General features: G+C 38.1%; 1 protein-coding gene across 2 annotated transcripts; it reads right to left on the bottom strand.

Moving 5' to 3' along the window:
• Nucleotides 1-15,530: 15,530 nt before the first annotated feature.
• LOC147613791 (uncharacterized) lies at nt 15,531-20,636 on the bottom strand. Of its 2 annotated transcripts, XM_086781216.1 has the most exons (5): nt 20,392-20,636; nt 19,873-20,149; nt 19,037-19,449; nt 17,919-18,841; nt 15,531-15,800 (listed from the first exon to the last, which is right to left on the bottom strand). In XM_086781216.1, exons 1-5 carry the CDS (start codon nt 20,480-20,482, stop codon nt 15,603-15,605), a joined length of 1,902 nt encoding a protein of 633 aa, XP_086637342.1. In that variant the 5' UTR covers nt 20,483-20,636; the 3' UTR covers nt 15,531-15,602. The 2 variants fall into 2 exon arrangements, with proteins under 2 accessions (XP_086637342.1, XP_086637341.1); XM_086781215.1 differs by lacking the exon at nt 15,531-15,800 and having other exon boundaries at nt 17,642-18,841.
• Nucleotides 20,637-22,221: the final 1,585 nt, after the last annotated feature.

Genomic DNA, 22,221 nt, shown 5'->3' with positions numbered 1-22,221 from the left:
GCAAAGCTCAAATATCTTGTGATCAAGAGGAAGATTTAAGCCAAGCTCCCAAGTACTTAAAGTCCTACAAAATCAAGGATAGAGTTGTACATGGTGAGAAGTCTCCAAGAAGCCTAGGAAGAGGGCCACATACTTCTTATAAGATGGGCCACCCTGTTGAGGTCAAGGAAATGAATTTTGATAACCCAAGTGAAGAACCTAAGTCCATGTTTATTTCAAAGGACGTCACTCTTGAGAAAGATGGAGAATTGATAGACTTGCCCAAATGAATAACCTAATCCCATGTTCATTGCCAAAACAAGGACCTCACCCTTGAGAAAGACAGAGAATTGATAGCCTTACTCAAGGAATTTTAGGATATGCTCGCCTGTAAATACAATGACATGAAGGGGAAATGAATTTTGATAACCCAAGTGAAGAACCTAAGTCCATGTTTATTTCAAAGGACGTCACTCTTGAGAAAGATGGAGAATTGATAGCCTTGCCCAAATGAATAACCTAATCCCATGTTCATTGCCAACAAGGACCTCACCCTTGAGAAAGACAGAGAATTGATAGCCTTACTCAAGGAATTTTAGGATATGCTCACCTGTAAATACAATGACATGAAGGGGATTGCTCCAAAAGTGGTGAAACGCCATCACTCTGCACACACGAAGGCTCTAGATGAAGGCACTAAGAGCTTATCACATGAATCCTAAGTACAGTCAAATGGTCAAAGAAGAGCTAGGGACAAGCTCATCAACACGGGATTTGTGTATGAAATCAAGCACACTAAAATGGATGTCACCAGTAGTGATTGTTCCCAAAAACAACGGAAAGCTTAGAGTGTGTATTAACCTAAAAAAGATTAATGTTGCCACAATTCGCGATCAATATCCCATGCCCTACACAGATCACATGTTGGAAAGAGTCACCGGACAAAAGCTTACAACTTCTTGGATGGCTTCTCTAGCTACAACCAAGTATCGATCGACCCAACCAACTAATATAATAGATAGTATTATGGAATAGGGAACCTACGCATCATATTCGGCCTAACCAATGTCCCCACCACCACCTTTCAACACTTGATATGTATAACCTTCAAGGATCTCTTTCGAAAGATCCTGAAGATATTCATTGATGACCTATGTGTGGTGTACGCATGTACACTCAAAAAGCGGAAGAAGCATCTTACTAATCTTTGGCTAGTATTTGTTGAGAGATGCACTCTATCACATCTTATTAAACCCACTCAAATGCCAATTTTAGGTTCACAGTGTCATTCTTGGACACATTGTTTCCAAGAATGGCATCTTGATTGACGAAAGAAAGATCCATGTAATCTTAGAGTTTCCACCACCTATAAATTACAAGGGAGTGTAGAGATTCATGGGGCACGTAGGGTATTACGAGAAGATTGATCTTCTTATATGTCATATATGCAAGAAGATTCATCTTCTTATATGTCATATATGCAAGATCTTTATACAAGCTACTTTGAATGGATAGATGAACACCCAATGGGCATACGAGAAACTAAACAAGACATCTTGAGATTCCCAAAATGGGATCTGGATTTTCATGTGCATATCGACACTTTCGCATTTTTTATTAATTGTATGTTAGCACAACCAGGGGAGCACAACATGGACTTCCCTATGAACTTTTCTACCTTTCAACTTAATGATGATACTGAACATAATTACACAACCACTGAGAGAGGGGGTTAGCCACCATGGTATATGTCATGAATAATTACAAGCATTACCTCCTAACTACTAAATTTATTTTATTTATCAACCCATTAAGCATTGTTGTATTTGGTGAATAAGCCTTGCACCACGAGGTGCATCATCACATGGTTGCACATTCTTTTTGGAGTTCGATTTCACCATCAACGTGCAAAATGGGTGTGTGCATGTCTATGTGTCGACCACCTTTCCAGAATTCCAAATGGAGAACCCCCTCGGAAGATAATTGTCCTAATGCTCCATTGTTCCACATTGACCATGTAATAGAATGGAGCAAAGATTTTGCCCACTTCGTGGCCAATAGATTTCCCTTAACCATCCTAGGAGTGGAAGATGATCTTCCTAATGCTCCACTATTCCACATTGACCATGTATTAGAATGGAGCAAAGATATCGCCCACTTCTTGCATTGGCCAATAGATTTCCCTTAACCATCCTATAAAAAAGATAGAGTCAGATGCCTCATTAGGAAGAGACCCCCTTTAATTAATAGCAATAATACTACAAGAAGAATCAAGACAACATTATGAAGATGATTTTATCATCGTTCTTGACCAAGCCCATTCTCTGGCTTAGGTGGAGGAGGATAATAATTTACTGGGGACACGACTACCTATAAGGTTCTCAAGGCCAAACTTTGGTGGCCTACACTCTTTGGAGATGCAGATGAGCTTATCTAATGCTATGATTAATGCCAAAGGTTTGTCATAGTCTAGGAGAAGGACCGTATGCCCCTAACCCCAGTAATTTTAGACCAACTATTAAAAAAATGGGGTTTAGACTTTATGGGTCCCATTAGTATAGTTCGTGCTAAGGGAACCCATGTGTGTTTTATCATCGTCCTTGCCACATATTATTTCACAAAATGGGCCAAGGTCAAAGTTACATAAAAATTTATCTACGAGAACTACCACCAAGTTCCTCTACGAGAATGTGATTACCCATTTCCATTTCCCACTAGAAATAGTGAGCAATTGTCGCACACATTTTATCAATGAAGTGGTGGAGTTCTTACTCAAAGAGTTCCTTATGGTGCACAAAGAGTTGATACCTTATAACCCACAAGAAAATAGCTTGGCCAAGAGCACAAATAAGACCGAAGCAATTGAGAGCACAAGTTGCACTCTAGTCTATGGGCCTACTGCATAGGCATTCAAGGTGACTGTCAACACCATACCTTTTCAGCTTGCATTTGGGCTTGACGTCACCATACCAATGTAGGATTACTTGGTTCCAAGCCATAAAATTATAGCCAGATATAACCTCAAGTGGGGAAACCCTCTCATGGATAGGTTAGTTGCCTTTTAGAGAAACTTAGTGAGAAAAACTACAATCTGCTTACGGATTAATGGTTGAAAAACTACGATGCAAATCAAGGACAAGTGTGTGGAGGTAAGAGACATGGCTCTAATGTATAGAGTTAAGAACACTAAACGAAAACTTAAGTATAGAGACCAACGTTCTTATCAAGTGACAGAGATTGCTCCTTAAGGTGTAGTAAAGATAGAGACCCTCGATACATAATCATTTTCTTGCAATAGTTTACTTGTGATCTTTTTGCTTCCCTCTTCTTTCTTGCTTGTATTTCATTGAATCTTGCTTCCCTCTTCTTTCTTGCTTGCATTTCATATCTTGCTTTCTTGAGGGATAGGTTTGATGGTAGGTTGTCTTCTTGCATTAGTTTCCCCTTCATTTCCTACCTTTTGTGAGAGAGAACCATCACAGAGGACCATCTCTTTTTACCTCCATCTATAATCATGCATTGAAATTTACTACTATAATAATGCACCAAACATTAACTATAATATACTTTTATACATAACCAATTTCACCTATGAAGACTTATCCAACAACATTATATATGACAAATTACTTATGCTTTTACATATAAACAATATAATCTTCCTTACATTGTCCATTTACATTTGCACATTTGAGAGACTACTATCATGGCATTGCTCTTATGTCTTCCATTTAGTACCATCTCTCGCTGAGCTCGTAAAACAATTTGCATGGTATTTGAATTCTCAAATTGTGTTGTCCTTATAAGATATATTAGACTTTAGTCCTCTTGTAGGGGCATTCATGGTATTTAGTTGGAAGTGTATATCCCTCTTCTCATTTCTATTTGCATCCTAATCATTTTTAACCATAGCATTTGGATTAGTATACATTAACTGAAATAATTTAAACATAACATTAAAATGTTACCCACATTCAACACATCATGGAATCAAACATAATAACAACAACATAAAAAGAACATAATACACAACATTAAGTTTGACTCAATCACAATAGAAAAATAATTTTAACCACACTAAAAACTTAATCACACATTCAACACAACATGGAATCAAACTTTTTGTTCAATAGCGAATAAAACTTAATCACAATAGAAATATGAGACACAATATTAAACCAAACATAATAGCAAATCAAACTTAATCACAATAGCAATATGAAACACAATATTAAACTAAACTTAAACGTTACATGAAACATAAGTATAAAATTAAACCTTCACTGAAACAAATCATTAACACAAACCTCTATATAACTCTTCTCCTTCTCTTTTGTTGCTATGTGGATGCAGAGTATAAATTCACATCAAATCACTACAAAAACCCACATTAAACATTATATTAAGCCAATTAATATGCACATAAATTATCTTGGCATGAAATATAACTAACATAATATTATACATAGAATGAAATTATCTTAATCCCAACACTAAACATAACTATTGAACCAAACTTAATAGAAAGCCAAAACAAAGTATTTAAAGACACCAAAACATAACATAAAACATACTCCATAACTCTCTTGTTTGAATTTGTATAGAAAGACTAATGAAAGGAAAGATGAATTTTTGGTTCCAACTAAATGGCACGAGAAAATCAACACAGTGCCCTTCATTCTCTCTCCCACTTGGTCTCTATATCAAAATGGTCCTAGGATTGAGAAGATCTAGTGCCATAAATGTGGAAATGGAGAGAAAGGAAGAGTTTGAAAAAGAAATAGAGCTTGGATATGGAAGTTGAAGGCTCCACGCATAAATTCAAATATCCCTCTACAAAGGAGGAAAAGTGATAAATTTGGGGAAAACCCTCCTAGCATCAAAAGCGTGGACAGCTCAAAAACCTTTTTTTTCTAAACAATAACATTCAAAATAGGTTTCACAAATTTTTAAAATAAACCTTTTATTACTTAATATAAATAGTTTAAAATGCACAGAAAGGGCACATAGATCTAGGCATCGCTAAAGTCTGAATTCTACCATTACATATCTCATTTTTTTATTTTAAATTCAAAAACTTCAAATGCAAACAATTTGATGGAATTTGAAGTTGAAATGTCATGTGGGTAGTTGAGAGTGTCAAATGTTTCAAGTTTCAAATTTTTAGCTCAAGTACTAGAAAGGTAATTTTTGAGATTTTTAAATTTTGAGGATATGTGGTCCCAATCTTAGAGAGTGACACTATTAGAATAAAATAGTAGTTGAATCTATTATAAAAATAGTAAAAAGAGATTTCCTTGATTCTAAAAGAGGAGATAAAATGACAATATAATAACATTTTTTAACACTTTTCCTTGATTTATGGAAGAGAGAGAAGGCAATCCAACTTTTCCTAATGAGGGGAGATGCCTAATCTTTAGGGCCTATTAGTGATGTGGCTCTTTCTCTATTAGTCCTTGTCGTCCTTTGGCTTTTTGGATCTTATCCTCCTCTGGCTCTCTAAAGCAACTCTATGTATGCAGATAAGAGCGGGCTTTCTCTCTTTGCTCTGACCTCTTCTTCACACTCTTTGCAAAGTTTAATCGAATAAAATTAATGTCTCTCTACTTAATAAAGCCTCTATATCTATCTACTTAATAAATTCTCTCTCTCTCTCTCTCTCTCTCTCTCTCTCTCTCTCTCTCTCTCTCTCTCTAGTTAGTAAAATCTCTCCTCTCTCTACTAAGTAAATTCTCTAAATTGCTTAGACCAAATTACACATAGAGGCTAATTCAGTCTAAGCAGTTTCATCCCCTCACTTGTTGTATTTGAGAGAGAGACAAAGAGAGAAAGAAAGTTTGTGTGTGTTTAGAGAAAGAGAGAGAGAATGTGGGTCGGTGGGTGTGTGTGTGTGTGCACGCACATGCCTTTGTGCGTGTGGGTGTGTGGGTATGTGTATATGTGTGTGGGTGTGCATGTGCACGTGTGTGTATGCGTGTGTGGGTGTACGCACATGTGTGTGTGTGTGTGTGTGTGTGAGAGAGAGAGAGAGAGAGAGAGAGAGCTTCTTAGTTCAAAGTTTGAAAGGATTTATCATGTATATCATGTGTACATGCATGTGTGTGTGTGTGTGTGTGTGTGTGTGTGTGTGTGTGTTCTATGAGTGCACCTGTGTGGGTGTTCGTGTGTGGGTGTGTGCGTGTGTGCATGTGTGCATGTGCGTGCGTGTGTGCGTGTGTGTGTGAGAGAGAGAGGAGAGACAGAGACAGAGAGAGAGAGGAGAGAGAGAGGAGAGAGGAGAGAGACAGAGACAGAGACAGAGACAGAGAGAGATTTTGGGGGTGGGGGGTATTGCACCCAATGCTTTTATGTGCTTTCCTATGCCTTTTCCATGGTTGATTCATCTACACATGTCATTCAATTTTCTACACAAATCTTCAAGGTCTGATTACACAAGGTGTTTTTAGTAATCTCTTGGAGGTCCAGTATATGCAAAAACATGGCTACCCTATATGCAAAGATCAAGCTAAGCAAAAGGTGTTACTTTCACTAACTGTTTTTCTTAATCCAAAACTTGGGATTAAGCATGACATTAGCCTTTCTACTCGTAAGGCTGTAAAATAAATAGCATTTCTACATGGTTTGGGGCCCAAATCTTGTCTCCTTTTCACAATCGGGGGCCAAGTAGAAGAGGCCAGGATTGGGGGGGTGGGGGGATTATGTTAATTTCCCTCCATGTTTTTATGTGCTTTCATATGGTTAGCTTATTTGCAAATGTCTTTCAATTTTCTATAAGGAGTACTTCAAGATATGATTATGTAGGGTGTTAAAAGCAATGTCTTGGAAGGTCCCCTAAGCAAAAGCATGTCTATCTTGTGTGCAAAGATCAACCATCAATCCCCTAAGCAAAAGTTGTCACTTTCATGAGCTTTTCTCACAAGCTACTTAATGTTTTTCTTAATCCAAAAGTTGGTATCTCATTAGACTTTGTACTCATAAGGCTTTGATAAAAAAGCCTTTCTACATTGCTCAGGGCCCAAATCTTATGTCCTTTTCATAATCAGGCCAACTACAAGAGGCTATTCTTGCACAAAATTTATGCATAGTCTCTCGGTAAATAAGGAAAAACATCTTCGGAAAGCTACCAAACCATCTCTTTAACGGCAATTTGAAGGCTAGTTTCTTACATTATTGCAAATTCCTTGAAAAAAATGGCTTTTCTACCACTCGGATCATATTACTTACAGTTATTGAGACCCATCTATGAATGAAGAGCAGAACTAACTTTTTGGGCAACATGCAAATCAAGTCAAGGCAGGGTGATAAATATTTCTTCATCAATCATTTGAGTGAAAGATAAGCCAATTGTTTGCTTTATTTATCTTTCTACAAAAATTTACCATTTATCTTCTAATTTTCCTAAAATTTTCTTTATCGTGAGGGAAATCCTCCATTTATTCAAGAGCAACCATTTATCTTCTAATTTTCCTAAAATTTTCTTTATCATGGGGGAAAATTCTCCATCTATTCAAGAGAAACTTCACTTTACACAATCAAATAGCTACTAAGATGAAGTTTTGAGGAGGGAGCTAGAAGATAGATTATCCCAAACAAATAGGGTAGAAACACAAATTTATCAAATTCTGAAGACTCTAGAATTTGTAGGACTACTAAGGCCACTTTATATGTTCAAGACTCTAGGAAGAAGTCTAATAAGATTAGCTGTAAAGCTTTTACTTTTCAAAATTATGATGGTAGAAGAGATGTACACATTATACTGCTATATTTCTCAAACATCAAGATTTTGTGATGATCATATTCTTTGACGCCATATTCCTCAACCATCAAGATTTTATGATCATATTTGTTACTCTTCAACAAAAATATTTAAGATTATCAGAAACATCCAGAGCTAGTGATCTCTCTTTTGAAAGAAAACCAACTCTATCTCAACCCTGAAAAGAGTAGTTTCTTTCAAGATAAAATTGAGTACTTGAATCACATAGTCTCAATCGAGGGCATTCAAGTGGATCCAAAAGAAGATGGAGTCCATTACCACTTGGCCTAGACCTCGTGATTTACATTATTTATGATCATTCTTAGGATCATGTAGCCATTATAGGAAATTTGTCAAGAAATTTGATTCATTGCACATTCGCAGATGAAGAAGACTAAACAATTCCATTGGACCGATATACATGATAAATCCTTTCAAACTTTGAAAAGAATCTTACTCATGCCCGTGTGTTACAACTTCCTAGGGTTTTTGACTATTCTTTGTAAAATAGATCCCAGTGGGGCTATGGGATTAGAGCAGTCCTTGGGAAGGTCATCCCTTCATTTATGAGAGCTGTAAGTTGAAACTATCAGAGTGCAACTATAGTACATATGACAAAGAGTTGATTGTTGTAGTACATGCTCTTAGGATTTGGAAAGATTACCTTATGGGTTTTGAATTCATAATCAAGAATCATCATCAATAGCATATTAGACACTTACTCTCTCTCAACCCCTTGATTTCATTCATACACATCAAATGGGTGTCTTTTATTCTAAGTTTTTTAGCCAATGATACAATATCAACCTAGCAAGGAAAACCTAGTGGCTGATGCTCTAAATAGAAGATCTCGTAGTATCAATCATATCTCTTCCATAGAGAGTTCACCCTTTGAAATCATGAAGGATTCCTATGAGTAGGATCCAAATTTTTTGGAGCCTTGGAACTCAATGAAAGATAATGATTTTTTGGAGCCTTGGAACTCAATGAAAGATAATAATTGGATTCCTAATGGTGAATATCCATATATCCCAACCTAGACTTTGGAACAAATACATTCACCTTCTTCAGTTGTCTTACACCTAATTTAGCAACTATGAGCCATGCACCATTCGAGATTATTTATGGGAAGGCTTTACCCACTCCTACCTCTTCTCTTTCTTATAAAGTAGAGACTACTGATGAGTTTACTCGAGATATTGAGAATATATTTCACCAAGTATGCCAAGCTATACACAAATCTTAAGAAGGGTACACTAAGCAAGCAAACAACAAACATAAAGTCATATCAGATGATTATGTTCTCTTAAAAATTGAAAAGACACACCTTAAGGGTGTTGAGAAGAATTTAGTAGTGAAATTGGCACAAAGGTTTTATGGATTATTTAGGGTCACCAAAAATATTAATGACCTTACATATCGATTAGATCTACCACCATCGCACTAGCACATTCACAATTCTTTCCACATTAGTTTGTTGAAACCATTTAGGCTACCACTTTCTTCACATCCTAGTTATGAAGAGTCACCTCTAATTGTTAATCAAGAGGAAAAACTTAAGACTAACACAATCATTGATCATTCACACACTACCACATGCATGGGAAACACATACACAAAGTATCTCTTGACCGTTAAGAACCATCCTATAGAAGTGTTTCATGGATGTGTGAGTGATATTTTTGCACCTTTCTAGACCTCATCTTCTCGTATAAGTAAACACGCTATTGAGGAAAATTGGAAACTCAAGTACTAGGGATGCTAGTCCTTTTATTGTAGATTGGGGATGCCTAAAGTACCATTTCACCATGTGGTTGGTATTCCATATATTAAATGCTGACGGGCTAGCTCTCTTAGTGTATGCACATTTGGGCCCATGCTAGTGTTAGTGCTATTGTGGGTGATTCCATATTAAATGCTAACCGGCTAGTTTTATTAACATATATAAAGAGAATGCAGGGGAGAGGGAGAGCTCGAGTTCCTTGCAAGCAAACACACACACACAAGAGAGAGATGGATGGTTGAATTTTCTCCTATCGTCTTCTCTTCTCTATAATCATGTAATTAAAAAGATAAGAGTACATACTATAAGGGAAAGTACTCTCCTGCAATAACATACAATGGTCGGTCCATAGTGTGAACTCGACTATATGAGCTGGCGCTATAACTATGCCATAACTATAGTACTTCACAGTGGCTGTCACACAGCCTATCATCCACTAGCAGCATATCAATCATAATCTCACCAACCATGCCAATGGCATAAGTGGGGAAGCTATCACCTAAGCTTTTCATCAATGTCTGCAACACTAGTTGAGCTCGATATCTCAACAGTATGCACATTTGGAGCCATGCTAGTGTTAGTGGTATTGTGGGGGTGATTCCATGTTATATACTAAGCTAATGTTATTGGTGTCTATGTTTATGCCTATTATATGCTATCATGTTGGGATTGTGGGTAATTCTATGTTATATACTAAGCTAGTGTTATTGGTGTTTATGTTTATGCCAATCATATGCTATCGTTTTGGGATTTCTTGTACATGGTTAGCATTGTTGAGTAATAGATGACGTGACCACTACGATGGAGCCAACTAGGATGTCATATAGATGTAGGAATATGCCTAGGGTATTTGTGCTATCATACGGAGTTACTTCATTTATTTAGCCACGCGTCGACATTTTGTAATTATGTCTACTACCGCACCCATTTTAAATAGTTGGGCCATGTTATATTTTGTGATTGCAACCTTAGTTTCAATACTTACGGTTATTTTTTAAAGTAGAAGCCTAATTTTGTGAGAAAAGCTAATTATGGATCCTTAAGCTATTTTGGAAGAATATCAAAAGTACCCACGTGTGGGAAGTGGAGCCACGACATCGGGCAGGGGGGGAGATTGCACCTAATGCTTTGTCTTGTGTTAATTTTCTTTATGCTTTTATATTCTTTTTCCATGGTTGATTTATTTGCAATGTCATTAAATTCCAGTTTAAAAGGTAAGTGAGTGGTGAGAAATTTCTCCTTGCACCAAGATCGTGTCAAGGCGCTTGCATCATTCAAGTGCATGCATCAAGCGCTCTTTTTTTTCCCGTGCACATGCATTGCATTTATATAAAGATTATCAACCTTGATAGCCGCACTACCTTGAATACCTTTTGATGTTGTTACCATTAGAGCTACTTCTTCAAGGTAGCCACATTCAAAGAGGCTCCCTTTAGCAAAAGTCTTTTTAACCTCAATAGCCAAAGCACTTTCACTTGTTAATGTTGTTCGATTGTAGCCCTGTGATCGGTTGCATCTTTTCATAAGATTCCACACTATAATTCAATGACTAAATTGTCTCTTTTGAAGGTTCCTTGCTTAGCTTTAGTCAACACATGAACCATCCCAGAACTTTGGACTCCATTGCATAGGTTCAAGGATAGACCTACATTAGGCAAGGCAAGATGTTAACCACTTTGCAGTGGTCAACAGATGGCTTTGAGGGGTCCCATTGATAAATTTTATCAAATTTGATGATCGGCCATGAAGAAATGTTTTATTTTGCATCACTTTATATTTTTGTCCGCCCAAGTGGTTTTTCACTTAATGCATATTTATGAATTTTTTTTTGCTCTAATAAGCCAATAACATTGTAAACACGGGATGACTAAGCGATGTGTAATGTTGGCATCAAAATCTCATCTATACTAGTAGCCTAGGACACTCTAGTTCATAAAGTTACATTACGATTGGGTGCCTGATCACTTAAAAGTTTTGTAAATAACAATGCATAATGAGAAATGGTATTTTCCTTGTGTGAGAATTGAGAGCTCTTATGTAGAATCTTATCCTCTTCTTCTTCTTTTCCCTTGTGAGAGTTGTGTGAGAGAAATTCAGAGATTAAGAGTGGTGCTTGCAGGTTATTGTTCTCCTCCACCATAACTATAAAGCTATGAGTGGTTGCTATCCTCCACTTAAGCATCTAACTCCATAAGGTGACAATGGTGGAGCTACAATAACAAGCTTGTTGCTGAAAAGTTAGAAAACCTCCCTTTGGAAGCTCTAAACGGGTCACAATCATCATCCCCACTATAAGGTAAGAGGTCTACTCTACTCTTGGTTTTTAATAGACTATCGTGTGTGGTTTGACCTTCAAGTGTGTCCCTTGAGATTCAAGTTTTGACTTAACACCTCCTCATTCTCATTTAAGTCCTTGTGCATCATCCGCAACCATAAACACCCACAACTTCATCAAGCACATACATGAATTATAATCAGATCTTGTACCTCAAGCATTTACATCACCATTGCTAATTTGATGCAAAGTTCAAGCACTAGTATGAGTTTAATTATCATACATTGATACCCCTAATATGGACCTTTCATGCCCTTATTTGCAAAGGCATATTCAAGTAAGAGACATTCCACGAAATCATTGTTAAGGTGTTTCATATTCCATGACATGTTTAGCAATTAGCACTTAACAATAGGCAACAATCACCACTAAACAACCTTTACACTAGAAGAACCCTAATGTTGTATATAGCAAATACATTTCACCATATTACGAAAGTTCTTGTCCAAGTGTGATGTAATAGCATATATCAATTTCCTCTATAAAAGCATGTCCTTGCATAGACTCCCCCCCCCCTTGACGGCTGTGAAAAACAACCAAATTTTGACATCGTAACATAAGATTCCATTGCATGTGCATGTGTAGAAGACTGTTGGACATGCATGAAATAATGTCCAATTTGGCCATTCACATGTGCTTATAATAGTGCTCCTAGAAATTTAGCATGAATTCTTAATACTAAAAATGAAACTTAGCTCTTATTCCATGCTCACTTATGTTAAGTCTTACCAAAGCTCAATACACCAAGTAAATCTAAGTATCGACCATAGGATTATATTACAAAATCCAATCATCATGATTCTTGCATTGAAATGTGTAAATATTTCCATCCTTCCCATTCCTTTATACACACCACACCCATCCTCTAAATAGTGGGCATGTAACAGTTACAAACCTAAGCAAGCCATTATAATTGGAAGCCCAAATACAAGACAAGAAAATACAAAATAGACAAGACTAGATTATTTTATTTTCACATTACAATGCAATAATCTTGTAGTAAAGTTCCATTATTTTGACTCCACATTTAGGTTCAAAAAAGTAGATATCATATACTCTACATTCCAAGAGATTCATTCATATATCTAGTCACTTTTGGTCAATATTCTACATTCCAAGAGATTCATTCATATATCTAGTCACTTTTGGTCAATATTCTAATTGTGAGGATGTATGAATTCGTATGATTTACATGGTTATGGATCACACTTTTTAACATTCATTCATGAAGGTGTATAAGTTCTGATGATTAGGAGTTATATGTTATTCTAAGTTATTTCCTGTTGCCATCTCAATTTCTTTGCATGTTGGAAATCAGTATTTTCCCAAATTTCCCAAGTTGGACTTCCTATGTTGGAAATTAGTATTTTCCCAAAATTCATGATTTGTTCTTCCTATGCATTCAAATCGTAAAATTACTTCTTTTAGACAAGTTATGTACCACAGTCTTCTAAGATGTGTATACTTCAATTAATAAAGAAAATCATTACACCATGTTGCTTCTGTCTATTACGTTTACTAATGTTTCAAGAATATTTGCTCATGCATAACAAAGATAAATAGAATGACACAATTTATAGGAAGAATATTATAAAGTTTGGATAAATAGGGGCATGATTCTCACATTGATGCAATCCTACCCTTCTTTGTAGTAAGCAAGGCAAATAATTGGCATAAAAAACTTGAGCAATATTTACCTTAATCTCCTCTAATAAAGGACTCAAAATTATTAAGACTGCAAGCAATGAAGCCTTTCTATACTGAGTGCATCAGCTCTACATTATCCTTGCCTACTCTATATTTTATTTCAAAATCAAATTCATGGATTGTTTACATCCATCTCCTCTGTCATATATTAAGGATATCTTGAGTGAAGATCTACTTCAAACTCTTATGATCTATCACTTAGGTAAACCTTTGTCCAAGTAATGGGAAGGGTAAAAGGAAACGAATTACACCAAAAAATACCCAAAAATGCACACACATTCTAAGCTATGTCATGATCTTGATCTTTACTCACACCATCACTAAAAGGAGACATGATTGCACAAAAAGCTTGATAAAGGAGTAACAAGGTACAAAAATGGAAGAGAGGGGGAAAAGAACACACAATCCCCTCTTTTTTTTTAAAAGGAGTCATGCAACTCCTCAACCACCCAAACCACTTCTTGATATTTTATTCATATTTTAAAAAATGTACATCTTATTGCTTTCTTAAGGTCTTAATTCGAGGCTTGGTTTCTCCTAGTTGACTAAGGTTTGTTGTCAATCAAAGACAATTCCAAGGAAATATCACCTCCTTGATGGCCAATGGAGATATTCTAATGTCGCCATACCTAATTAAGCTATCCTAACCTTGTGCCTTGCATCATAAAACACGCTCTTTCTTCAAGATTAGAGATTTTCTATGTCCAAACCTTCTTTGTTGCTTTGGTTGATTAACTTGGAAAATCTTCAAGAGTATTGCATTGGCATCATCTTCTTAAAACTAGAGTGAATCCTTGAAGTTTTTGAAAGATATGTTCTCAAATTAGAACTCTTTCTTTACTACCTTTTAGCTTGTTAACCAACCTTGTGTTTTAGCTTGGTAACCAACCTTGTGCATTGGGTTTTATTTATCACTCCTTTTGCATAGATGGCACAGATCATAAGAATTAGCAATCATTTTGATAAGATATTACCTTGCCACTACTTGAAGAAATTCTATAACCACACTGTCATATCTAGACACACCAAATCTCTATGTGATTTTCCTCATTGAAGGTATGAAGGTCGCTTGACCAATCATGTGATTTAGCATACTTTGAAGCTTTTTTATTTTCTTAAGTGCTTGCGTGTGCCGATCTAGACTCTTTCTTTCTGTGCCTTCAAAGGAGACACTTCATTGAATTCTCTTGTAGGTCTACTTTGTGAGACCCATAGCAATATTATACATCATAGTGCTTTTAAGCTCTCTCTCTCTCTCTCTCTCTCTCTCTCTCTCTCTCTCTCTATGTTAGGCAAAGTGGCATACAATTTTTGAGAGCAATCAATATACATTGTCAAGTCATGAAAAATTAGTTCACTATAATCTACGATTCTTTTTAGGTTTAAAAGTTGTCATTCCATAACAAGTTCTCTTTTTAAGGAAGTAATGGAGGCATAAACTTTGAAAATTGGAAGCCCTCCAAACGATGGTAATTTAAAGTCAAAATTGGCATTAAAACTAAGCGAGTAAAATACAAAAGAAAAAGAGTAGGCCAAATTCAATTAAGATAGATAAAAGAGTCGTGCAATTTAGTGGCATCACATTTGGAATAGAGATATCCTTTTCAAGTAACAAAGAAGGATAGGTCAAAATCCCATAAGTGCATGCATGCATGTGTGTGTGTGTGTGTGCGTGTGAGAGAGAGAGAGAGAGAGCACATGTGTGGGTGTTTGTGTGTGTGTGTGTGTGTGTGTGTGTGTGTGTGTCCGTGCGCGTGTGCACGCATGAGTGTGTGTGTGTGTGTGTGTGTGTGTGTGTGTGTGTGTGTGTGTGGTTTGTACACATGAAAATACCCATTTTCAATTTAGGCCTATCTATAGGACAAAGGCTAAACAATTAAGGTGTGTAAGCATGTTGTGTTGGGGAGGGAAGTCACTTGGAATAAATTTTTATTATTGATTGGAAGAATTTTATTAAGTATTGATGTTGGATTAGAAGAGGCTGCCAAAAAAAAAAAAAGGTGGGGTTAGTGAGGGGGATTAGGATTAAAAACAAGTTGGGGTTAGGCAGTATGGTTGGATTGAGAAAGGAGTCTTCTTTTCTTGTAGCTGGCCTTGAAGCAGGCCTGTCTGAGTCTCTTGGTTCTCTCGGCCAGCTCAATCCCGGGCATCTCCTCCATAAGCTTCTTCTGCTCTTCCAACTCCTTCACTGCATTCAGCACCCTAGCTGAGCCCCTCCCTCCTTGCTCGCTTGCCAGATCCTAAACCCACCATCATCAACATTAATCAACCCTAATCAAGCTCCTTTATCTCCATACCCAACCTTCACACACCCCCACTTTCAATTCACATTGCACAATCACCAATAATCACACTTCTTTTACATTCATTATCTACCTTAATCAACCTTTGTACCACAAATAATCAACTTATCAGAGTACTTTGTGTCTTTATGTCCATAATTAATCCCTTAATCACACCCACATTCATTATCTACCTTAATCAACCTTTGTACCACGAATAATCAACTTATCAGAGTACATTTGTGTCTATGTCCCTAATTAATCCTTAATCACACCCACATTCATCTGCTATTCAAACCCTGGTCCATCATCAACCATAACCTGCATTGAATTACCCTTCCTTAATCACACCCACATTCATCTGCTATTCAAACCCTGGTCCATCATCAACCTTAAGCTGCATTGAATTACCCTTCCTTCTAATCCCATCTTTATCAACAATAATCTACCCTAATCACACTTCTTTATGTCCATCATCAACCTTAAACCACACCTACATTCATTTAGTAATCATCCATCAAAAACACCCCCATGCAAAACAATTCCTTCATATACACAACATAAAGGATGCCCACATGCCAAAAAAAACAAACAGCTGTCAACCATTTTTAAATAATATACAATCATGCAAACAACAGGCATCAATTATATCATAATAAATTAGTGCATTTCAATACACTAAAATAGAGCTAAAATAGTACACAATGGCAAACCAGCATCAAATCATTTCATTGTCAATTTATTGCATCTCTCATTGATCAGCCTATTTGCTAAAACTGAGCTTAAAATATCTATTACACCATACAGCCTATCACTCAATAGTGACTCTTAGAAAAAACCAATCATCACACTCAGAATAGTATCCAAAATTAATCAATAAATTATCAATTCAATTGCAGCTTTTGTTCCATTAACTTATGATCTAACAAAAATACTCATAATTGATTCATCAATTTAGCATTTTCTATTATCCACTACAAAATCAATTAACTTGTCAAAAGCTTTAGCCCAACCATACCAAAACCCATCTCAAATGAGACTTTGAATCTATAACAACTGAAGCCAATCACTTGAACCCTATGCATGAGTTTGTTATAATCATATCATTGACCTTTTTTCTGAGAGTTTGTTCCTATGTCAGACCCTCTCCCCCACCCTTACTGCAAAGTTGCCCGGTGTAGCGCCAGTAGGGATTGAATCCGGGCCCCGGCCCAGCAAGTCCCAAGGATTTTATGGAGGGTAACACCCTGACTTGGTTGCCAAAGAATGCTTCATGCCCTCTCCCATTCCCTTTAATGTTGGCTACGCGCATGTCAGCATATATGTGACAAGCTTTGAGTTCCTTTAACCTCCTATATGTGGAAACCCTCAAGTAAATCCCCTTATCTACCACATATGCAAGGGTTTCTGAGAATAAAAACCATCTTGCCCATTTTGCATTCACTCTCCAAGCTTTGTAAAACTCAAAAGGTTATCCATGCAATAGATGAGTAAATCTCCCTTTGATAAGACAACAATGGGTAGTGTATTAGATGACAACCTAGAAAAAGTCCATTGAAAGACTATGTATGAAGAAAAGTCCTTGAGGTGACACTAGACTTGTAGTCGAGAATTTGACTATGAGAAGTTGCAGCCGTCGCCTGCATTAGCATGCCCATATATTGAAAATTCAATGGGTTTACAGACTTATGACAAGAAACCCAAAACCTTCCATGAATGGGTGGGGAGATGGATGGGGGAGACTCCCAATCCATGAGCTTGGGTGGGGTTGATCTCCCCAAAAACCAAGAATGCTTTCACTTTTCAGCAGGCTCCACGCCTCCACCCGAAGTGTGTAAAGGCAGGGCTGACAGTGTGGCGCTGATCCCAGTGGATGCTAGCTATGCCAGGTCGTGGGTTTGAATCCCGGATTTGCAATAGTGTATTATAGACCATTGTATGCATGCTACATACCAATGTACATAAATTTTGTAGCATAGCAAACAACCCTATTTTGATTGTGTACATCTGACACAGTAACACTGGTTGCAGACTTAGAAGGCATGTTTGCATGTGTGTGAGTAAGTATGTATGTACCTGGATGTTGTTAATAAGGCTGTCCAGACTCTTCATTTTGCGATGTGGCCAGCGCGGGATCCCAAACTCCCTGCACTTCTTCTTTAAGACGGTGAGGCCGACTTTAAGCTCTTTGGAGGCCTGGGTGATGGGCATGTTGAAGTATTGAGAGAGCTCCTGAATAGTGATCTCTGTGACCCTCTCACTAGACCCTCTCTGCATCTGCTTTTGGGTGCCCACATTTGGCCTAGTGGTTGTGCCTTGATTAGCACTCCTCCTAGTCACCCTACCTTCTCTAGCCTGCATGTCTCTACCATCCCAATACACATCACTAGATGTGGCGGTCGTCATCGTCGTGGTGGTTGTCGTCGAAGAGTATGCATTCTCATTATGTGAAGTGGAGGAAAAATCTGCAATACCATGCAGCCCATTGCTGAAGTTTGAATCCGAGGAGAGAGCCAAGGCGTGCTCGGCATTGCCAAAGTATGAATCCAAGGGGGCGAAATCCTGCAAGGCTTGTCTTATTCCAACACTCATGACATCATCATTATCATTAATATCAGTATTGATGCACAAAGACCCTGTTGATAATTGCCCTTGTGTTTCCATTGTTTCGTACTCTGGGTAGAAGTTGCAACATGTAGAGCTGTCAAGCCCAAAGCAATCCAGAGAGAAGCAATCAATGCCAGCATCCACATCATCATCGTCTTCTCCTCCTGTTATGGCTGAGTCCGGCTCGCCAAACGATGTGTTGCCCAACTCAAGGCTGAGCTGGCGGGCATCGCCTGTCTGCGGTTCCGAACCTGGCAGCAAGAGGGCCCCATTTTGCTCTGAAGTGAAGTCTGGGAGGTGCAAGCTCAAGTCCAAGAGAGAGGGGCTCCATAGAGCAAGGTCTGTTGCATTTGGGCTTGATGTGGGGCTTGATAAAGAGACATTTAGGGTCCCTAAAACATGACAAACACATGATTTCACGCACTAAGCATGCACCAAAAGGCACACTAATCAGGCAAATATAATGACAAACTAATCATACATCTTGATAACATTGATTAATCACCAAAATCCATAGATTTTCAAAACAGTTGGAAGCTCCTAGTTTGATTAATATAATGAAACTACCTTCTAATCATGAGACTAACCTTGATTAGTACAGTCTGAGAAGTTACATCTCCATGAGCCCAACTCAGCTGGCCCTTGAGAAACCCTAGGGCTTGCCAGCTCCAAATCAGAGCCCCATGTGTGCCAAAGAGCAGATTGCAGACCTTGATCGCTATTGTTATTGGGTGTTCTGTCTGGTGTTTCCAGGCCAGGAATGTCATTAAAAACTTGATCTGTTGATGGATTAGCAGAGATTAAGGTTGGACTAGCTATAATCCAGCCAGAATTCAGCTTGGATATGGAGTCCCCCCCATCATCACAACCATCATTACCATTAATAATCTGATTATTAGAGATTGGCATATGAGGATTCGAGCTTGAGCTTTGGATTAATGCTGCCTCTGCCAAAGCAAGGTCATGGGCTAGAGATGGTATACTATTTAAATCACCATTCCTGCAAAATATTAAGCACAACATTAGTGCAGGTTAATATTGATTACTTAAAGTTTATTATTAGCACAATAACTCATCTAATGTAAGCTTAAAGTTCTTGATTAGCATAAAAATCATTTAGGTTGATGATTATCTACCAGATTAATATTGGAAAAACTGACCCGAATATACACATTATGCACGTTAATTGCGTCTAGACCAATGAAGTTTATGCATTATTCACATGTACATGAATGATTGTCTAATAAACTCGCATTGGAGAACATGACCCAATTACACAGAATGCAGCAGAAAGCCTAAATTTGATGATAAACTGATATCTTGATTAAACTTGGCCAGATTGTGGCAATTTGTCTACATTTGAGGTGGTGATTAGTGATTAATTAAGCATCTGACGTGGCAATTAGCGGTTAATTAGATTTACCTTGATGGGGTTAGCAGCTCAACCATGGTGGTTTCATGTGGGCAATCACTTGTAAATTCAACCACACATTTCCAACCATCAATCTCCTGCATTTTCTTGAGGGTTGCCATGAATTGCTTCAAGGGCACTATGGTAGGTGCAAAGCTTGCACGGAAATAAGCAGAGGGATTAATGGGCTGGCTCAAGCATGCATAATTGCCCGGATTAAGCATAAACTCCTGCTCAATTGTGAATACAGCCCCGTTCTGATCATAGAGGTGGATGCTCCTTATGTACTCTGCAAAGTTAATTATGAGTTGATTATATCATTAACACTAACGAACTAGTAGCATAGTTACTATGCATCTGCAAATAAGCTTTGATTATGCACATAAATTATTCGATCAATTTGGATTAAGCAGTAAGCTAATGTACCTCTCCCATCACTATGTGCAGATACGAATGACCCTTGCTATTTATATTTTGAGAGAGAGAGAGAGAGAGAGAGAGAGAGAGGCAAGTTGGGTTGTAGAAACCGACCTTCTTTGTGAGAGTTCATGAACACAGCAAGGGCTACAAGATGATTAGTGGGCTCGGAAGATATGGTTAAGCGGTCGTGGGGCGCATCCATAGCGATGATTAGCAGCGAGATTAAGTGATGGTTAGTTAACAGTGGGTTGGAATTAGAGGGGCGTAAAGGGGCTAAATCTGGGGCTAAATCTAAGCAGAAGGTGGTGGTCAAAATGTTGAATTAATTAGAGAAACTGTAACAGCAAGAGAGAGGGAGAGAGGGAGAGAGGGGGAGAGAGAGAGAGAGAGAGAGACGCAGAAATGATGGGTTTTTTTTTTTTTGGGGAGGGTTTGCCTCTCTTCTTTCTAGCTCAGGAAAAGCGTTATGTTGGGTTGCTGGTGAAGAAGAAGAAGATGATGATATATACACAAAACGCAGTGAAAAGGGTGTGTGGGTGTGTGTCCAGCTCAGCAAAAGAGGTGGCACTTGGGCTCCAATGGGATGTGGGCACGTCGGACTTCAGCGTTCCCTCCAGCCTTCATGCTGTAACGTCCATGGCCTCATTTGAATGATGGTCCTCTGCGAGTGCCTTTGAAAAAACTCACTCTCTCTCTCTTCTCTCTCTCTCTCTCTCTCTCAATTCTAAGCTTGCCAATTTGGCCGTGCATTGGCGTCTTGAGAGAGAACGAGAGCCCGAACGCCACCCGCCGCCTCCCATTAAATTCCCTCCCTAAATTTGGCGACGTTCTTGCTTCTTCTTCCCTTAACCAAAAAAATTTAAAAAATATATATATATATTTTTAATACCTTAGCTAGATTTTAGTTCTAGAGATGCAAAAGACCATGCTTTAACATCAAAATGCCAGATTTTCTTCTCTTCTTCTCATCAGCACTTAGAGAGCCGTGTTATCTTCGGGCATCTATGCTATCTTCGGGCATCTATGCTGTCCAGATCACCCCACACTTGCACCCGCCGGCCCAACCACAGGGCATTCACTTCACCACAATGTGCACCCAACCCGAAGTGTGGCAACATCCATCCGTTGGTCACGGTGGGGGCTTGAACCTCAAAGACTTCAACGCCCTATCCACTCCACCAGTGACCCGATGACAAAATGTCACATTTTCATTTAGCTTGTACTAAAAGCAAGTAATGGTTGACCAAGCCTCTCTGTGGGACTTCTCCACCCTTGATTGTCGCCTCATACAGGCACCAATGGCAGAGTCTATTTCATCGCCTCATATGAGGCACCCATGAGCATGCATTGCATCAGTGAGTGTGAACATGGGGCATATGTATGTAAGACAATTATAAGCCCTAATTGTAAATAACTCATAATCAGACTACAACAGCAAAATAGAATCTACTCAAAGTCAAGGATTACGCTCGCACAAGAACAAAAAAGTGTCCGCCAAAGAAAAAGTTACCAAAAAAAACTAAATATAGATATCCAAAAAATCATGCTAATCACCTTCCACGCTACTCTAAGTTGTAGTGAATGTTGTGTTGCACGTAACTGTCACTATGTCCATAAACCCACTTCCAAAAGTTGCACGTGGCATCCATTAATATTCTGGCAGGTTGTAGATGCAACTCACAACAAACTGTGAAATTTTCTCCATGTGCGAAGGGTACCTCACCACATTGTGGATTGTGGAGATTAAAGTTTTCAATGTATCTCAAGTCGTGAGTCCTATGAAAGTGGATCCAATTCATGAAGATCAAAATGAGGAGCATGTGTACATCGAATCAAAAGCTTGTACATCATCAGCAAATCAAGGGGCCCTTGTCCCTTGTAGAAGATTTGTCCCTTGAGGAGCCATTCCGTGTTGTTAGAGTCACGTGCATCAACCCAAAG

The sequence above is a fragment of the Cibotium barometz genome, chromosome 43 (assembly GCF_041138505.1).
Source record: "Cibotium barometz isolate CiBa-2024 chromosome 43, ASM4113850v1, whole genome shotgun sequence".
Taxonomy (NCBI): Eukaryota; Viridiplantae; Streptophyta; class Polypodiopsida; order Cyatheales; family Cibotiaceae; genus Cibotium; species Cibotium barometz.
The sequence above is the reverse complement of the archived record's forward strand: the minus strand, read 5'-3'. Positions and strand labels throughout refer to the sequence as shown.

Bases quoted from the DNA above. Each gene is read 5' to 3' on its own strand.
- LOC147613791 (XM_086781215.1), bottom strand. From the start codon at position 20,482: ATGGATGCGCCCCACGACCGCTTAACCATATCTTCCGAGCCCACTAAT. The intron at 19,450-19,872 runs GTAAATCTAATT...AATATTTTGCAG, and splicing joins GAGCTGCTAACCCCATCAAG to GAATGGTGATTTAAATAGTA. The intron at 18,842-19,036 runs GTTAGTCTCATG...GTCATGTTTTAG, and splicing joins CTCAGACTGTACTAATCAAG to GGACCCTAAATGTCTCTTTA.